Source organism: Peromyscus maniculatus, chromosome X, assembly GCF_049852395.1.
Source record: "Peromyscus maniculatus bairdii isolate BWxNUB_F1_BW_parent chromosome X, HU_Pman_BW_mat_3.1, whole genome shotgun sequence".
NCBI lineage: Eukaryota > Metazoa > Chordata > Mammalia > Rodentia > Cricetidae > Peromyscus > Peromyscus maniculatus.
The window spans coordinates 141,764,237-141,784,822 of NC_134875.1; the positions used below are offsets into that span (position 1 = coordinate 141,764,237).

The 20,586-nt window shown below is 45.9% G+C and overlaps 1 protein-coding gene across 4 annotated transcripts in view; it reads left to right on the forward strand.

Moving 5' to 3' along the window:
* Positions 1-11,634: 11,634 nt before the first annotated feature.
* Positions 11,635-20,586, forward strand: part of Iqsec2 (IQ motif and Sec7 domain ArfGEF 2) — an 82,151-nt gene continuing 73,199 nt past the window's right edge. For 2 of the 4 annotated variants that reach the window (XM_015987494.3, XM_006993993.4), the window contains exon 1: positions 11,635-12,596. In XM_015987494.3, coding sequence (XP_015842980.1) covers positions 11,890-12,596 — 707 coding nt within the window. In that variant the 5' untranslated portion in view covers positions 11,635-11,889. The remainder of the gene's footprint in view (positions 12,597-20,586) is intronic. The other 2 variants (XM_015987497.3, XM_076562046.1) reach the window with 1 other exon arrangement.

Sequence of the window (20,586 nt, forward strand, 5' to 3'; positions counted from 1 at the left end):
AAGCAAAGGAGGGGGAGCATATGAGGGCAAAGTAGTCCGTCAGGGCAAGCCTGTGGGCAGTGACCCATCTTCTTGGCTTATTTTCTTGGGAAATATTTTCCTCATTACACATTTAAAGGGTAAAAAACAGTACCAGTTTTTAAAGGGGAGGGGGGAGTTGAAAGGCTGAAGGAGCAGAGCAAGTGATTTAGGAAAGACCTATTAGAAGATTGGAGAACTTCCCAAACGGGCACGTAGCTGAGGAAGTGCTAGCTAGGGGCAAAGAACACGAGGCTGTGGGTCTGCAGCTTGGATACGATTCTTGCTTCTGCTGTTAATTTCTAACAAGATACCAAACGCAGAAGGTTCTTCCATTCTTTCAGACTTCGTTTCCTCATCTGGAAAATGGGCTGGGTCTTGAAGGCTCTGTCCAAACTGAATCCTGATTCCTGGCCTTGGGAGTCATGGGTTACCTAGTGAGATCAAGTGTATGCAGGGTATGTTGAACATTACGGAGGGGTAGTGTGGCCAAATGTCCTGGTTTACCTGGCATTCAGAGCCTTCATGGGCTCTGGGGTCTTCAGTGATTAAAAGCAGTTCTGGGAAAGCTGGAAAGGTTGGCCATTCTAGCAAAGATCATACCCACTAAATGATCATTTGATCATCATTATCATTATTATTACCACCAGAGGGCAACACTCTTCTGCCTGACGGTAGGGCTTACCCTAACCAAAGGTGCAGAACGGGTTCCTGAATCCAGAACCAATCATTGTTCTCAGTCTTGCTCCTAGAGATGAGAATGCTAAGAAACAGAGCAAGCTGCGACTCCTAAGTCTCTGAGCTTCCTGGGGCAGCCCTCTGGGGTCTGACTGCCAGCTGTGCCCAGTTTATCCCACTCTAGCAGAGCAGTCTGCCTCTCGGGGAACTGGGAAACTAAAGGAATCCTGAAATGTACCTGGGTTTGTCTGAAGAAGAGGCACTTTCATAAAGCTGTGCTGTTCTTCCTATGGGTGCCTGGCATTTCTGAGGTCACCCTAGATCAGCCTCATTGATCCCTGAACTGTCTATCTCCTTCCTAAGGAAGTGATTTTTATATACTACCAAAACCCTTATTGTACTAAACTGTAATCATGATATATCTATCTACATACTGTAACATTAGGGTGTTAATTCAGGCATCCAACAGATAGGAATCACTTATTGGTTACCTACCATATACCAAGGTTTTTGCTATACCTATGGCGTTGAGTGGGGAGTGCAGCAATAGAGAGAGGAGTACGTACCATTGAAATACTAACAGTCCAAAGGAGGAAGCAGATGCTAAGCAACAAAGAACTGCACACGTCAATATGCAATTCCAAGCTTGTTGTGCTGGGCGAGGAAAAGGACTCACAGATCGCATCTATCAGAGGGACCTGCCTGCGCTGAGAATGAGAGAAGGGGCTGCTGATGACCTGAGATCTGAAGGGTAAACAGGCAGGACGTATGCAAAAGTGTGGAAGAAGCTTTCCATGACAGCAAATTGCAGGCCATAGACAGAGCATTTGCTCCTTGAGGGCACAGCTTATCTCACATCTCCTCTTGTATGACTCCAGGCTTCTGACACAGAGATGAGACAATCTGTTTGTCTGACTAGAACTGAATGGTATTTTGTCATAGAAAGCATCACAGATCATGTTGTAAGGTCCAACTTCTAGCTTCAGCACTTTGTGACAATTCTGCTCAGTTCAATGTCCTAAATGCTAATTGTGTACCCGCCACGTACAAGGATCCAACACCAAGCCTTGTTGAAGGATTGAAAGATGGAAATTGATTTTGCCCTTGAGAAGCTCTTGGTGAGGTGAATTGGGCAATGGGTAGACTACTCCCATTCTCTGAGGCCTGCCTCCATGTCTGTCTATCTATCTATCTATCTATCTATCTATCTATCTATCTATCTATCTATCTATCTATCTATCTATCTATGTTGTATCTATCTATCTAGAGATGGAGTCTCATTATATAAACCCAAGCTGGCTTTGAACTTGTAATATTCCAGATGCCAAAATTACAGGCATGAGCCACTATAGCTAGCTTCCTCTGAGTCTCTTTAGTGAGTCATAAAATGAGGGATTTGAATCACATGATCTCTAAGGTCCCTTTAAACTCTTAACAGCCTTAGCCTATTCTTCTTTGAATAACAGCCGATGGTGTAAGGAGCAATGGAAAGGGCTTTTCAATTTCCCTTGTAAGAATCACATGGAATAGGAATGGATTAGTGCAGGCTTGGGTTCTGTTTATAGCCCATTATTCCACTTGTGAGTGTCTCTGAAGCGGTCAAGGTTCATTTTGGCTGGAATATCCCAGTATTCGCGTCTTTCCTGTTCTCCCTCCATACCTTCCTCTTTCCCCTCCTGTCTTCTAATTTACAGCTATGATGATGTCTTGCACATGTTAGGGCTGTAAAGGGACTTTAAAACCATCCTATCTAATATGTTTCCATTCTCCGTTGCAAGAGTCCCTCTAAATGATACTATCCAGTCACTATTTGAAGGCCTCCAGTGATAGTGAACTCACCTTGTTGATTAAGCCTCCCTGGAAAAGGTTTCTTCCCTTGGGCTCTGCCTCCTGGTAATTTTCACCCATTACTTCTGGCTGTGCACTTTGGAGCTATGCAGAATAATTCTCGTACATTACTCTCCTGGTAGCCTACTGGATATTTGAAGGCAGTAATCATGTCCTTAGAAGCCTGCTTTCCTTTAGGCCAAATATCATCTGTTTCTTCAAATGTTCTTCATTGTTTTAAATCCCCTTAGCATCTGTAGATATAGTTTAGTTTATGTGAGATTCCTATCTCGCCTACTTTAAAGAGGATATTAGGCGACTCATCAGTTTATAACATTAAAGAAAGACAATTGGGGATAAAAACGTGGAGGAAACCGACCAGCGACTAAGGAAAGGAAGCACAAATAGATGTTGCCAGGTACCTAAAATGAACTGGATTATAATTGGACTCTGAATTTGGCTCAAAGTTTTATGGCAGCTAGGACAAAATTGGAAACATGATGGGTTATGTGGTTTTATGTTCTGACAGGATCAAGCTTACAAATCATCTTCAGAGAGAAAATTTCTTCTAAAACGAAACTCCACAGCAGCCTATTAGGCTTGCTCTCTGCCGTTGTTAGAGGCTGACAAGTACTTTGGTTACATATCACCCCATCCCCACTAGGGGGAAGGGGGCTGGCAGCGTAGTTAATTAATTAGCTAAGAGCTGTCTTAGTTTTAAGCACCGCTATCTCTGTAAGGATACCCAAGAGAAAAGCGTAGTCCTTTTCTCTCTTTCTTTCTGTGTTCCACACAAATGGTCCCTTCTCTACCTTTCTGCTCTCTAAGTGCTCATGCTTCACGTCTCTCTGGAACAGCAAGCCCCAGGAAATAGCCCAAGAAAAGCACTAAAGTAGTAGTCTACTAGACTAGCAGTCACTGGCTACAGCAATTAGATGCAGTCAGTCTCTCTGATTCTCAGTGTCTTCACCTCGAAAATGGATTCCTCTGGACACTAAATTGCCTGAGGGAAAGGTTTTTTTTTTTTGTTTGTTTTGTTTTGTTTTTTGTTTTTTCGAGACAGGGTTTCTCTGTGTAGCTTTGCGCCTTTCCTGGAGCTCACTTGGTAGCCCAGGCTGGCCTCGAACTCACAGAGATCCTCCTCGCTCTGCCTCCCGAGTGCTGGGATTAAAGGCGTGCGCCACCAACGCTCGGCTGTTTTTTTTTTTTTTTTTTTTTTTTTTTTAAGATGAGATCTCACTCTGTAGACCAAGCTGGCATTGATCCTCCTGCCTCTGCCTCCTGAGTGCTGGGATTAAAAGTGTGCACCACCATGACTGGCAAGCCTAGAGACTTGCACATGCTAAGAACATGCTCTACCATTGAGAGACCCTCAGATTCTGATTTTCTTTTAATCTTGATATTCCCATTTTGTACTTGGCAGCTAACAGGTGTAGGAGAAGGTCTGTGCATAGATAGAGCTGTGAGAATCTAGTAGACAAGACCCAATTTGAACAGATGCCACCATCTGAGGAAAATGTTTCATGGCTCTCAACATCACGACAAGTTCTTATTGACTGGATACTGGCAGTGGTGAGAAGTGGTTTGGGGGCTCTTTCCTCCTCTAGCACACATTCCTTGGCAAAGGCGGCCCTTGGATAAGGAGAATTGGAACAGTCTCACTGGCTACAGAGGCTTCTGGGAAATGACTCTGGGAGGTGGCAGGCAAAAAGAGATGTAGTACCACGGTTTCTGCTGAACAACAATAACAAACCAATGCTGAAGTCATCTTGTTTGCTTCCTACGATACCCATGTGGGTGCCCCACCTAACATGTTAAAAAAAACTTTTCATTGCCTATAAGAGAAAGTCCAAATTCTTTAGCTTGGCAATAGAATTTTCAAGCTAATCAGGCAATGTTTTCCCATCTATTCTCCCTTACAACACTCATGTTCTCTCTCTCTCTCTCTCTCTCTCTCTCTCTCTCTCTCTCTCTCTCTCTCTCTCTCTCTCTCACACACACACACACACACACACACACACACACACACACACACACACGTCTCTCATTCTCCCTTAATCTGTAGTTCCCAAAATGCTTGTGTTTTTCTGACTCTTCCTCTCCTCTCATGGCACATGAAGTCTTAGTCATTCACTTCTCTTCCTTAGTTCTATTTGGTCCAGGACCATGGAACTGTATTGTCCACATTTGTGGAGTATATGTCTTCCCTTCCCACCTCAATTAACCTAATAACCATAATCTCTCATAAACATTCCCAGAGGTTTTTTCCATGGTGGTTCTGAATCCTAGTGAATTGATAGTCATTATCAACAGTTACAACTCCACTCCTTTTCTATGTGAGATCAAAGTCATTAACCCTTCACCCCCTTTACCCATAGACTCACAGTATCTCATAATGCAAAATACATCCAAGTAAAACTTCAAAAATCTTCACATCATTTAATAATCCCAACAATGTTTAAAAGTCCAAAGTCAGGGCTTGAGAGAGAGAGCTCAGCAGTTAAGAGCAATTACACTCTTGCAGAGGATCTGGGTTCAGTTTCCAGCACCCATATGGTAATTCACAACCATCTATAGTTCCAAGAGTTCTGATGCTGTCTTCTGGCCATTGCAGGCATTGCAGGTACCAAGCATGCATGTAGTACACATACATACATGAAAGCAAAACATTCATGCACATAAAATAAAAATAAATCCTAAAAATAAAAAAATAAAAATCCAAGTCCCATCTCAGACTCAAAGCAATCTCTTAACTGCAAGTCCCTATAACACCAGAAAATAAGTTTACGCACTTCCAACATATATAATGGCACAGAATAAATGTTCCCATTCTAAAAGGGAAGAATGGGGACATAACAAGGAATGAATGAAGTAAAACCAAAAACCCAGCAGAGATAATATCAAACTCTGAAGCTCCACATCTCACATCTGGGCTTCCAGATGGAATCATTCAGACTTTAAATGGCTTAGGTGGCACTGCTTCTCTAGTTTGTCACATGCAGAACATATAGTCTCTCTTTTGGGTTGAGTCCACCCTATGCCTGCAGCTTTCCTCAGCGGATGTCAAATGGCTTTGGCACCTCCAACATCCTGGGGTCTCCATTGCAACTTAGACTTTACCTTTTCAGCTTCATGCAATGGCCTCTCAGGGTTTCCTTGATGCGTCTCCAACCCCATCCACATTGCCTGGCCTTTGAGGCTCCCCGAAACCATGAAATAAGATTCTATGATCTCTTAATTCGACTTTGTATTTTTCATGCTTTCAAACTAGTACCACATGGATGCTACCCCTAAGTTCTGCCAGATCACCCACTTGGACCACAGCTGTTTCAATTTCTGTGTGCTGACCATTGGGAACACTTCTTTAGGCTGTTACCTTTGAGGAGCTGGGAATTCTTTCACTTTAGACTTTCTTCCTTCAAATGATTTGTATCTTTATAAGATGGAGCCTCTGATGAGTGTTTTCCTGTCTTCATGACATCATTCTTACTGTCCCTGTGCAAAGCATGGGGTTTCTCTTTAATGATGCTAATCTTTTTAACAGTTACAGCTACTTTCAAACCTGCATTGTCTATAAGGTTAAATTTGCTTGCATTCTTTTCTTCACTAAAATACACGGTTCTAATGTCTTTCTGCTTCACTTTTTCCTTTCTTACTGTAGACCTGGATCAGAACAATAAACAGTAACCTTGCCATAGCCCCAATACAATTTGTTTTGAAATTTCCTTCACCAAACAAGTTAATTCATTCATTACCTTTAAATCAAACCTCACTCCTGTTTTTAGGACACAGGCAGGATGCAGCCAGATTTTTTTGACCAAAATATCACATGAATAGCCCCCTGAGGCCACTTTTCCAAGAATCTTTGGTCCTCTCTGAAACCTCATGAACTGGGATTTCACTATTCACATTCCTTTCAGCTCTCTTGTCTTCCAACTTCCCATGAGAATGGCCCACTAAGTCCTACTTCCAGCATGTTAGTTTTTGTAGCCCCAAGAACCACACTTTTCAACATTCCAGCCACAAAACAGCTCCAAAAGCCTAAGAACTACATAGTCAGGTTTATCATAGCAAGAGCCCCACTTCAGCTGGGTGGTGGTGCACGCCTTTAATCCCAGCACTCAGGAGGCAGAGCCAGATGGATCTCTGCGAGTTCGAGGCCAGCCTGGTCTACAGAGTGAGTTCCAGGACAGCCACGGGTATGTGTAGAAACCTTTTCTCAAAAAAAAAAAAAAAAAAAAAAAACCCAAACCAAACAACAACAAAAAACCCAACAAACAACCCCACAAAACTCCACAAAACAAAAACAAACAAACAAAAAGAGCCCCACTTTTTCGTACCAATTTTATATATTAGTTACTTTTCCTGTTGCTGTAATCCCTGACAGAAGCCATTTAAGGGGGAAAGTTTATTTCAGCTCATAGTTTTGAGGGTACAAGTCCGCCATTATAGGGAAGTCAAGTGAGCAGGAGCTTGAAACATCTGGCCACATTGCATCCACAGTCAGAAAGCAGAGAGACATGCATCCTTGCACTCAGTTCACCTTCTCATCTTTAGACAGTTCAGACTGCCAGCCCACGGAAGCTACCTCAGTTGAAATAATCTAGATAATCCTTCACAAGCATTCCCATAAATTTGTTTTTATTATGGTTTCAAATCCTGTCAAGCTGACAATCACTATTGGATTAGAACACATTAATTTCACAGGACATTATCTTAACTTGATTAAATCTGCAGGAACCTTTATTTCCAAATAAGGTTACTCACAGTTTTTGGGTGGACATGGATTATGGAGGAACACTATTCAACACAATGTTGAATGTTCAATGTTCTGTTTATTGTCTCTCTAACCCGCTAGAATGTTAGCACCAGAAGATTGGGACTTGTTGTTTGTTTGTTCTAGGGTTGGGGTTTTTTTGAGATTATAGTATAATTATAACATTTCTCTTTTCCTTTTCACCCTCCCTGTTTTCCTTCAAATTTGTGGCCTCATCTTTAAAATTAACTGTTATCATATGCATGTGTATACATGTATGTTACTTCTATATATGTTTTCAGGGCTGACCATTTGTCACTGGCCAACTCATTGGTGTGCTGCTCTTCCCTGGGTAAGGCCCCCTATTCACTCCCAGCTTTCCTCAGTTACCTGTAGTTCTTTGTGTAGGGCCGAGGACTTGTGGGTTTCACCCCATCCACTTTGGCATGTCCATTGATGCTGTACTTTTCATCTCACATTTGGGCAGTCATGTTGATGAGACTTTATGGGTGTACCTTCTGAATTTACTAGGAAATTGTTGTCTGTTTCATTCATTGCTATATCTTCGGTGTTCAGAGAAATGCTTGATACATAGTAGACACAGCATTTTGTGAATGAACCTTAGTACCTATCTGCCTCCAACTCCAGAGGGAATTTGAATGACAGATGCAGGTAAGGATGAGCATGCAGGTGTTGCCTGGAATATGAACAATGCTTTACAAATGTTTGCTGGATGAACAGAAATATTCACTAGATATATGACTTTAACATTTACAGAGTGCCTCTTTTGTACAAGGCACTGGGAGAATATACAAAGAAATGAGAAGGAAGCTGTGGAATAAGTATCCTGGTTATCTCTCTGTGTGACTCTGGGCAAGTCGTTCAGCCTTCATTTTATTTTCCTTATGTATTGAATGGAGACAATAACAGAACCTACCACATAACATTGCCATGAGGATTAAGCAAGCTCATATATTTAAGTTGTTTAGCATAGTGCCCAGAACATAGGAAGCACCATAGCAGTAATAACTATTACTATAGCTGTGGTTGTTACGTGCTAGTTTTGTAGAATACTTTTCTTTTAAAACAGCTTTATTGAGATATAATTCACATGCTATGAAACTGCCTCCCCCCCCCCCCCCCCCGGCTTTTTTTTTCAAGGCAGACTCTTTCTGTGTAGCCTTGACTGTCCTGGAACTTTTTCTGTAGACCAAGCTAGCCTCCCAAGTGCTGGGATTAGAGGTGGAAACTGGACCTTTTGAAAAGTACCATTTAATGGCTTTTAGTATACAAGCAATGTTGGACTATCATCACCACAATCTACTTTAAAGATCTTTTTATCCCCTCCAATAAAGTTGCATACACATTAGCAGACACCTTCTACTATCTATCCAACCTATCCAACCTCTACTCCTCCTCCTCTAATTTTCATATCTATAGAGTTGTCCATTTTGGAACTTCATATAAAAGGAATCATACAATATTTGTCTTTTGTGATTGGTATTTCTCTTAGTATAATGTTTTTACAGTTCACCCACTGTATATATAAAATTTATTTTTTGTTTTCAGTACATCCCAACTGCAGTTTCCCTTTACTCTTTCTAGTCCCCACCCACCTCCCCTCTCACCCACATTTTTTATGTATTAATAATTCATTATTTCTGTTGTTTTGAAACAGAATTTCACTATGTAGCCTAGGCTAGCTTGGAATTCACAATCCTCCTGCCTCAGCCTCCTGGGATTACAGGCACATACAACCACACTAGACTCTTCATTTTTTTTAATGGTCAAATAACATTCTGTTTTTAATTTTAGCTGTATTTATTTTATTTGTATGGGTGTTTTGCCTACATGTATGTGATGTGTAACATGTATGTGCCTGGTGCCCACAGAAGGTGTTGAATCCCCTAGAACTGGAATTATGGATGATTGTGAGCTGCCTTGTTGTTGCTGGAAATCAAACTCAGGTCCTCTGCAATAACAGCAAGTGTTCTTAACCACTGAGCCATCTCTCCAGCCCAATATTTCAATTTTTGATTATGCCACAATTTGTTTAACCAGTCATCAACTTATTTGTTTGGTTGTTTCTACTTTGGGGTTATTATTATTATTTATAAGGCAACAATGAATACTCCATGGATTTTGTATAGTTGTACATTTTCACTGCTCTTGGACAGATACCCAGATGTAGAACAGTTGGCTCTATTTTTTTTTTTTTTTACCTTTTAAGGAATAGCTAGACTGCTTTACAAAGCAATGGCTCCATTTTACATTCCTGCTTGCAATGAATGAGGGTTTCAATTTCTCCATGTCCATGCTAACATTTTTTATTGTAAATACCTTTAATTTAGCCATCATAGAGCATGTGGTATCTTACTGTGTATGTTTAAGAAACGGATGTTTAGGGACTCAGAGGTTAAATGCACTTGCTGCTCTTCCAGAGTACCCAAGTTCATTTCCCAGCACCCATATCAGCACCCACCACTCACAGCCACCTGTAACTCCAGCTCCAGGGGATCCGATGGTCTCCAAGGGCACCTGTACATATGTAGCATACACTTACACATACACAATAGTAATAGTAATAATAATAAACCTTTAAAAAGAAAGTGATTTTGTTTTTCGTTAACTTTATTTCACTTTCTGGTCAACAGCCTGTGGAAGGATAGCATAAAAACACGCACTCTGTATCTGTTTCTATCAAGGCAATCCTGAGCAGTGGGAACTTAAGCCCCGCATTCAGTGGCCACCTGAGCACACTAGAGAACTGCTGTACAGACTCAGAGGGCATTTGCTGTGCCCTCAAACCATTCTGGATCCAACCTCATGTCAGAAAGCTGGCTATTCTGTTGTCACTGAGCTTCCTCCTTAGTCACAGCCTTTTCAGCACCTTTCAGTCTGTCGTTCCTGTTCAATCTCTTCAGGAGCTCTGCAGAAATACAGAACATTTATCACTGAGAAAATGAGGAACGGCTTCAAAAAAGTGGCATTTGACTTACGACTTTCTTCTTCTTCTTCTCCTCTCCTTCTTCATGTGTATGGGTGTTTTGCTAGCAATTATGTAGAGTGTCTGGTGCCCACGGAAGCCAAAAGAGGGTGTCAAATCCCCCTGGAACTGAAGTTACAGATGGTTGTGAGCCACCATGTGGGTGCTGGGAATTGAATTCAGGTCCTCTGGAAGAGCAGCCAGTGTGCTTAACTTCTGAACCATCTCTCCAGCCCTCTTTGTTTTTATTGTTGTTATATTGATTTTTTGAGACAGCCCAGGATGGTGTGGAACTCATTATTTAGCTTAGGTTGGCCCTGAACTCCTGGCAATTCTCCTGCCTCAACCTTACAAGTGAAAGCATTTTAGACCCATGCTGAGCAATAATTTAAGTCTTGATGGATAGATAAAACTTCATTGGATGGCAATGAGGGAGTGAATGAAGATACCATTTCCATGGGGAATAGAAAATGATGGTTGAAGAAGGATGTTTTGACATCAAGTCAGACTCTGATGGGGAGTCCGGGGGCTTGTTGGAATGGATGAGCTTGAGGCTGCCTTGGTCAAAAGACCCAGTGACTGGCTAACATGGGGAATCCTGAGGTTGGAGAGGATTTGGACTCCGAGCATTGATTTGGATGGAGAATTTAAAGGGTGGCTGGAAATAAATGCCTATGAAGTTTCGTGGGGTGGTGGTGGTGGTGGTGGTGGTGGTGGTGGTGGTGGTGGTGGTGGTGGTAGTGCTGCTGCTGCTGCAGCTGCTGGTGGTGGTGGTGATGGGAGTAGAATTCCAGGGGATAGGGTAGTAGGACTGGGTGGGCTGTAAGATCATAGAGCTAGAGAAACACAGAAGTGCGGGGATGGAGGGATGGATCTATAGACTAGTTGGAATGAAAAATCAAGAAAGTGACATGGGGCTGGAAGGAGATCGCCTGAGACAGGAAGCCAGCTGCGATAGGGAATGGGATATTGTTTGGGGTTGGCAGAATGAGAGGTATCGAAGTCTGAGTTGGCTGAGTCTTGAGACTTCCTGGGATGGCTGTTTTGATGGCTTGGATCTTGGGCCTTTTGGACCAGCGCATGTTAGAATAGGTTGGAGGAGGACTTCATTAGGCAATTAGGTGAAGACCCCAGGACCGCTGAAATGGAGATACCTCCTGCAGACTGAGCTAAGGCTGACCTCCAGCTGAGGTGCCAGTGCCTTGGGGCTGGTCCAGCTCTGGTGCTGGTGGCCACTGCAGGTGGGGCGCGCGGGGGCGGGTCGGGAGAACTGGGTGGGGGCAGGGGCGGGGGGCGGGCCGGCGGCCGGGGCGGTCCCGCGCGGCCGCGCTGCGCAGTGACTCCGCAGCGGGCGGAGCGCCGTGGGCCGCGTCCTTCCGAGCCCCGGCGGTGGTGGTGGCGGTGACGGCGGCGGCGGCGGCTGCGGTAGCCTCAGCTCCTGCGCCCCGTGCCGCCGGCCCCAGCGCTGTCTCCCGGGCCCCCCAGGGCCCCCGGGCCCCCGAGCCCGGTGCGCGCCCTCGCGTCCCGCCGGCCCCCTCCCCCGGCTGGGCCCGGGGGAGGGTGGCGCCGTGAGCGAGCGGGGACTGGGCTCTCCTGCCCGTTCCCCTGTCCCTGGGCCGCCAGGATGGAGGCGGGGTCCGGGCCCCCGGGTGGCCCGGGATCTGAGAGCCCCAACCGGGCGGTGGAGTACCTGCTGGAGCTGAACAACATCATTGAGAGTCAGCAGCAGCTGTTGGAGACCCAGCGGCGGCGCATCGAAGAGCTGGAGGGCCAGTTGGACCAGCTCACCCAGGAGAACCGCGACCTGCGGGAGGAGAGCCAGCTGCACCGCGGGGAACTGCACCGGGACCCCCTTGGCGCGCGGGATAGCCCTGGCCGCGAGAGCCAGTACCAGAACCTGCGTGAGACCCAGTTCCACCACCGCGAGCTACGGGAGAGCCAGTTCCACCAGGCGTCCCGGGACGTGGGCTACCCGAACCGGGATGGCGCCTACCAGAACCGGGAAGCTATCTATCGGGACAAGGAACGAGAAGCCTCCTATCAGCTCCAGGACACTACCGGCTACACAGCCCGCGAACGCGACGTGGCCCAGTGCCACCTGCACCACGAGAACCCAGCCCTGGGTCGCGAGCGTGGCGGGAGGGAGGCTGGGCCAGCGCACCCGGGCCGCGAGAAGGAAGCCGGCTATTCCTCGGCGGTGGGCGTGGGGCAGCGGCCACCGCGGGAGCGAGGCCAGTTGAGCCGTGGCGCATCCAGAAGCTCCAGCCCTGGCGCGGGCGGAGGTCACAGCACCAGTACCAGCACCAGCCCGGCTACAACCCTCCAGAGAAAGTAAGGAATGTGTTGGCAACCCCCACCCAACCCTTCCCTTCCTCTCTAGATTCCTCTTCAACTTATCTGGTGGATAAAGTATATGAAGCCCATGCCTGATTCCATTTCCTGCTTCTCCTATCCCAATCGGGAGAAGCCAGGTCCTCCTCAACCAGCTGACATGCTTTCCCTAGCCACCACACACTGGTTTGGTCAGAGGAGTGCAGGTTTTTTTTTTTTTTTCCCCTTCAGAACCAAGGCCAGTTAGAGACTAAAGCAATCCCCACTACCTCCTTCCACTTCTTCAACCCCCAGCCGTATCCTTTCTGGAGGATGGATTAAATATTTTTTAGACAGAGGTGGTATCAACTCAAAGCCCCAAAGGAGAGAAACACTCCTACACATCTTTTTTTATTTTTTTGAGGGGTGGGGGGCTAATCTTGTCTAGAGGCAAGTGGGGACCAGAATGGATTCTGGCGGCTGAGATCCCTCTGAGGGGAACTGCAGCACATATTGGCATGGAGGGGGGGTGATGGTGGCAAAGATGGGGGAGCAAAGATGGAAGCTAGGCCCTTGGTTAGTTTCTCAAAGTCCAGCTGGTCTCCACCCTTCAAGAAAAACAACACCCATTTAAAGAGCCCTACCAGGAAGGGAAGTCCATAGATCTCCCATCTGTTGGATCAGCTTCAGTTCCGGTGCTGGGGTCTGTCCATGTGTCTGAGACAGGATAGGAATATTTTCTGAGTTGATGGGACATGGGCAGGGTCCACTTTTCCCATATGGATCCCATTGTGTGCCGGTTGGGATAAATGTTTTAGGCTGTGAGTCAAGGGCATGAAGGCTCACAGGGATGCCCTGAAGGCTCTCCTATTGCTTTGCTGCTATAGTGGAAAGAACACTGAACTGGGAGACAGGAGAACTGGGTCTCCCTTCCAGCTCTGTTGCAGATTGGCTTTGTGACCTTGACTGAGTCCGTTCTTCTGTCAGTCCATCCTTTCCCCTACATTTCTTTTAAAGGCAAGGTCTGCCAACTGAGATTCAATGGTTATGTTACTAACCCAGCCACACCAGAGAGCAAGTCTGAAGTCCTTTTGCAAATGGACAGGCTTAGCCCTCCTCTCACTGCTCAGCTGGTCCTACCATGTGCCACAACTAGTGGAGTGTCTCTTGGAGGCTGGGCTGGGGGTGGGGAAGCCTTCTGCCTCAGGAAATCTGCCGGGAGACAGCTCTCTGCAACTCCCCCATGGTGAGGCAGCAGGCTGGGGTGCTGGGTTGAGATGGCTGGGCCCCAGGAGCAGCAGCTGCAGCTTGAGGGCTTGGCTGGGCTCCACTGCAGTGCACCCTCAGATGAGTGTTGGGGTGGAGGGACAGCCCCAGAATGGGGGCAGAGAAAGACTGGATGGGGCCTCGTGGTCCTTGAGTCTGGTTGCAGACTTCTCTAGAGGGGGTCAGGCCTGTGATGGAGGGAGCAGCCTCATTATGTCTGACTCCAGGGAGCAGATCCAGGAGCAGTGGGAACATTTAAGATCAAATCAAGAGAACTTTTTAACCTAGCCAGTTGTGATGCAGTAGATTGCTTCAAGGGATGAGGATGGTGGCTGGCTGGACAGGTCCAATTGAGGGCCAAAGGGGGTCCGAGCGAGCTGCAAGAAACATATCGTTCCTGATTTGGGCATTAAGCCCAGGGGAAAGACCCGAATCTTCCTCAATTTCAGAATTCTGTTGCTCTCAGCTTCTCCATCCTGCAGACATAGGTCTGAATTCTGGGCTGGCTGGAAGCCCATTTGCCCTTCTGCCTGCTTCAGACTCCTTCCTTCTTTTTTGTGCACTTTCCAGGTGGCTTGTTGGAATCCCTTGCATCACATTTCCTACTGGGCTAATAAAGAGGTTTAAATAGCACTTTGAATGTCTCTCAACTACATATTAACTGCTTGCCTATCTGTGATTACTTCATTTGGACTTCACAACAAAGCCCACTCAGTGAGCATCAGCAGCTCCATTTTAGAGAAGGAAGAACCGAGGCTTCAGGTCGTCGAGGGGGCCTTATTCAAGGTTATGCTACTAGTTGCTAATGGAGCTGGACTAGAATCGAAGTCTGCCTGTCTTAAAGGCACTTTATTTGTTCCCTAGAGCTTAAGCACCCCAAGGAGTCTTGGCCTCAGGACCTGGTGAGGCACTGAACTGGGAAAAGCGAAGACAGCCTTAGGTCTCCAGGTTTTGAACTAGAAGAGATGGGTCTGGGATGAGTGGAGGAGTCAATGGGGAGACAAGACAGCTCCCTTCCTCTTTCCCACCTTCCTCCTTGCCGGATGTCAGGAGAACCTGTAGCCATTGCTGGAACCAGTGCTGCTGCAAGCGACTCCCCTGCTAGGCCTGTTCTGGGTTTGTAAGGAGTGGGTGAGAAGGCTGCTGTTGGAAGCGCGGGCAGGCAGGGTGGGAGTTCAGCAGCTGAGGCTGCAGCATTGGGGGAGGACAGGCAGAGCTGGTACAGGCTGGGCTCGGCTGGGCCCCAGGCTCCCTCTGGTGGACAAACCGGGGAGAAATAGGGCCTGGGTCAAGATAGAGCTGGTTGGGAGCCCACTCTGCCTGGGACTCAGTTCTCCCAACCACCCTGTGCATCTATCACTACCGTCACGTCACAGCATAAGAAACGGAGGGCCCTGAGAAGTAAAGTCCATCAGAGGTCATGCTACTCACACAACATACACAACATGTTCCTGTGAACTTTGCCTTCTTGGCTTTGGGTATCACCCACCCATATCCATATCAGTTACCCAGAACTCCCTCATCCTTCCATACTGCTCTACTGGACAGGTTCCAGGATGCCAGAATCTCTTCTGCCAGGCTCTGGGTGTGGTCTTCCTAGTATGACAGAAAGCAACATGAATCCCTACCTCCTTCTGGTCACTGGTACATGAGGATTTAGTTATTTGCTTGCTAGTTGTTGACCTGACTAATGCTTATCTTTTTACCTGGAACTGTCACCTCCTGGCATGATTTTAAAAAGAGATCTTTTTGTTGTTAAGCTTGGTCTGATTCCCCCCTACAGTTCTGACACCTAGAATGATTTATGGAGGCTAGGACCCACTGCTGAATGTCCCATGCTGAAGAGAGCTGTGTTCCTACATTTCCTGCACGGGCCCAGCTCCATCTCTGCTGTATGCAGTGGTGGGCTGAAGCCAATATGGTGGTAACCGTCTCTCCTCTGCCCCCACCCACCCTGCAAGCTGGCTCCCATTTGGATACTGAACCTAGAGGGGCCAGCCTGGTGCGCTTGACACCCTGAGCGATGCGTGGTCTACTGCATCACTGCTGAACTATCATCTGCTGCAGGTGGTGGGGTGCCAGCATGCTCCCTACAGAGACTGAGGCCACTGAGAGAGAGAGAGAGAGAGAGAGAGAGAGAGAGAGAGAGAGAGAGAGAGAGAGAGAACGAGCAAGTGAGAGTGAGCCCCGGGAGAGACTCTGGGGGAAGTCTGGCTCCTTTTGGCATGCTGGATTCTTTCTCTAGGGTGTCTCTCCTTCCTTTCACGAGGGAAACTATTTATCGTCCCCTCCACTGTGTTGTGAGCATTATGCTGGTGTGGGAGAAAATGATAATGTTGAATTTAATGAGAATTAGGAGTCTTGCTTCTCTGTCTAGATCTGGGGCAAGAATGGGGTTGTTGTCATCCACAAATATTTCTTGGCTGTGTTCACAGAGCAGGAGGGGCCACCAGGCTGAGCAAACACCATGCTCTTGGCACGCAGAGCTCTCTTCCCACCAGCCAGGAAGACAGGGTTGCGGGCTTAGGCAGGCCACAGACACAGTAGTGAGGGCGAAGTGAACGGAAAGGGTGGGGGTTCTCAGAGGACAGAGGGATCAAGAGAGGCAAGGCCACTGGCTGAGGACCTGGGCAGAAGAGGAAGGTGCTTGGAAGAAGTGTGCACAGTCCCTTGATGGCCAGTTGAGATGTGTGGCAGAGGGGACACACCAGGCGTGGTGTTTGCTGACTGTTCTTCCTCTGTCCACCCCTGCCAACTACGGCCTCTACATTTTCCAGGGGCAGAGTAAAGGCCTGGAGCATATGGTGAAGAGGCCATATGTGGACTGAGTGAGTCTCAGCTTTCTGTGTGGTAGGCACTCTCCTGTGCAGCTTTATGTAATGATAGCTAACATTTTCCCACTGCATTTACTGTGTGCTGGCCACTTCATTCTAAGTGCCTGCCATATAGTCATTCATTCTGTTTTCACATGACTCCTTTCATGTAAATTGTTATTAAGTCCATTTTATGGATGAAGAAACTAAGGTCTAGGGAGGTAACATATCCAAGGTTCCTGAGTGAATAAGTGGCAGGACTGCAGAAGGGCTAGCTGGGCTCCAGGTCTGTAGCATTCTTGGCATTCTTACTCATCCGGCAGCCCTGTTTCTTATCTCATTTCCACAGAATCCTTGCCAGGTGGGTGTTATTGTTATCCTCATTTTTCAGAGCAGTGAGTTACACAGCTGGCTGAGACCAAGAGCTGTATGGCTTCCAATCCTTCCGGGCACTGTTGCCCCCTCCCGTCCGGGGGTCGGGGGGTGGGGTTAAAGACATGAACTCTAGGCGTGACTCTGCCTTGCCTCCCTCCGAGGTTCCCTTTCGAAATCACCTCCTGAGTTTTTCCATGGTGTCCTGAGAGATTACTTCTCTTTTTTCTGTCAAGCCTCTGATAAATCTGCTGGAGCCAAGCCATGTCTGCAGTCTGGCTCCTCTGTTCTCGTTGTCTGTTTCCGTCCACAGATTCCCCTTCTTCTCTCATTTTTTTTGCAAATCCCTTTTCTACAGACCATGCCTGAGTTACCCTGGCGGTGTGCTGCCATCAGTAGCCCACCCACGCCTTCTGATGGCCTCTGGGACATGGCTAATACCGTTCCCTACTCCTTGGTTGCTTACTATTATTTCGAAGGTGGAATTAGCTGTCACCTCTCCTATCTTTATTTGCTGGTCCTTTTAAACATAATTATTTTTATTTTACTTTATGTGTATGGCTTTTTTATTTTTATTTTTATTGTTTGCCTGCGTGTATGTATGTGCACCACATGTGAGCCCATGGAAGCCAAAAGAGGGCACTGGATCCCCTGAAACTGAAGCTTTGAACTGCAGTGGGAGTTGCTGGGAATCAAACCTGGGTCTTCTAGAAGAGCCTTAAGCACTCTTAGCCAGTGAGCCATCTCTCCAGCCCTTGTTGGTCCGTCATGATGCTCAGTTTATCCCTGACATTTGCAGTGAGAAGTTTAGTCTTTTTATTTTATATTTTAACTTTCATTGTTATTTTATGTGTAGGGGTGTTTTGCCTGCATGAGAGGACATTGGATCCCCTGGGACCACAGTTACAGATTGTGGTTTCTGGGAATTAAACCTGGGTCCTCTACAAGAGCAACCAATGCTATTAACCACTGAGCCATCTCTCTAACCCCAAGACTAGCATCTATCTATCTTTCTTTCTCTCTCTCTCTCTCTCTCTCTCTCTCTCTCTCTCTCTCTTTCTCTCTCTCTCTGTCAATATTAATCTATCTACCTACCTATCAATCATCTATCTACCTACCTATCAATTATCTATCTATCCATCATCTATCTGTCTATCTACATATCAATCTTCTATCTATCTATCTATCTATCTATCTATCTATCTATCATATCTATCATCCATCCATCCATCTACCTACCTACTTACCTATCTATATCTATCTATCTATCTATCTATCTATCTATCTATCTATCTATCATATCTCTCTATCCATCCATCCATCTATCTACCTACCTATCAATTATCTGTCTACCTATCTCTCTACCAATCATCTATCATCTATCTATCTATCTATCTATCTATCTATCTATCTATCTATCTATCTATCTATTTTTTTAGTTGTTCATATCTTGTGCCTCCTACTAGCCTCTAAAACAGTGGTTCTCAATTTGTGGGTCTCCACCTTGTTGGGGTTGCATATCAGATATTTACATTAAATTTCATAACAGTAGCAAAATTACAGCAATGAAAATAATTTTATGGTTGGGCGTCACCACAACATGAGGAACAGCATTAAAGGGTCGCAGCATTAGGCAGGTTGAGAACCGCTGGTCTAAAAGGAGTCAGATTTAACTGACATGTATTGAGTACATGTTCTATATCAGATTTGGTGCTTGGTGCTGGGGGTGTAGAAAGGAGTGAAACACTTGGAAATACATCACACAGCAGCTGCTCAATCAATTCTGAGTAGACATAAGGATGTCTGATCAAGTGATGGTGAACTAATGGCCAGGTCCCTCAGTTTTTCTTTATTTTGGACTCCTGTTGAGAGAAATGTCAACTTCAAATTCCTCTTGTTTTTTTCCTCTTGCTTTCTGGAAGCATGGGCTTAGGATTTTTCCACTTTTTCCACCCAGTGCTCTCCCAGTTGACACAGTGACAGAGAAGCCGAGTTGCATGAGACTTTAGAGGTATACAGGCCAATCTGCTCATCACTCCATCTCCCTAGCAGGCCATGTCTATGTCACGCCACATTCTTGACTCTTGGTGCAAAATCTTCTCTCCTGAATGAACCAGGGAGTCCTATATGGGACCTGTATGCACTTTGCCCAAGTCCAGTTACAAGTTGTTTATTGGCACATTTTTTTCATTTCTTTCCCCTCTTTTTTTAATATCCATCAGTTTTTATTGAGATCATACGCTAGGCCAGGCACAGCATCTTAAGAGTGGGAGTAGACTTGCCCTCTTTGGCTCTTTCCCTGGCAGGGTCGTATGCATCGGTCACAGGAGAGAATGAGGACTAGATGACTTATTTCCTCTTGGCGGGGGAGGATGATTTGCCAAGTAGTCTAGTTTCCCCTGCTCTCTACTGTCTGCCAAAGTGTCCAGTTTTTCGGACCCTTGAAAGCACGTACACAGGAAGCCCATCTTGGCTACTTAGTGGCTGAAGCTCCGTGGGGCTTGGGAACCCTGAATACTACCTGGGAGAATCTGCAGGAAGGAAGTGGGATGTTCTGGAACGTAGACTTCATGTGAGTCTTTAAGCATCATTTCACTTGCAGGGCCTGTTTCTATTTTTTTTCCCCCTCAGCAGTACATGGGGATAAAATTGTATTTTCTAACATGTATGATTCATACTAGCCCCCATCCCCTTACCACACCCCCACCCCTCAGTGTGTCAGAAACTTTCCTGCCTGCTCCTCATATTCATCAAGGTGCTGGTCGGGATGGAAAGCAAGAGAGCCAAGGATAGAAAAGAATAGATGATACTGCCCTGCCCCCTAGAGGCGAAGTGTAACAAACACCACGAAAACAGTCCCATCATATCCAAAACAAAGATGGCTAGCCAGAGCTACAGGACGGGTAGGGATTGTTCCTCTGATGCTTTAGAAATAAATTAATCACCACCATCACCTAAGAGGTACCCTTCACTCATACAAGATACATTTCTATGGTATAGTGTGATTTTTTTAGACTATAGGTTTTATTTCTTTTTAGTTGGCACATAGAAATTAGAGTGAGGATGTATGAATTTTATGTTTTCTTAAAGGGTTAGGATGACTGCATATCCAGGCCTTATGATTTCCTACTGGATCCCAAGACACAGTGTACTACACTCACCTGAATCAAACGAATGTTTCCTTCTGTATAGCCATGTTAGAATTACTGTCATTAGGGGCTGGTCTTTGGTTAATATATGTGAGGCCCTGGGTTCATTTTCTGTTGTATTCCCTGAAGAATAATAAACATTGGTCATGAGGAAGAATTGTGAACAAACTAGTTATTTCCTCTTTAGGGAGGAGCTCAGTTTACTCCCAGCAGTGAAAAACAAATTCCTGTTGTTGTATATGATGCAAAGGGCCTAAGTGGATCCGTATACAGCTGCACAGCCCAACTCAACTGTGCTTGTGCGAATTGAATATGGCCTAGCTAGTCTCAGCACACAGCATGTGTTTATTCATTGGTAAACCTTACTATCACTGATAACTTTCTAAAGCTCTGTGCTATATGAAGGGAAGA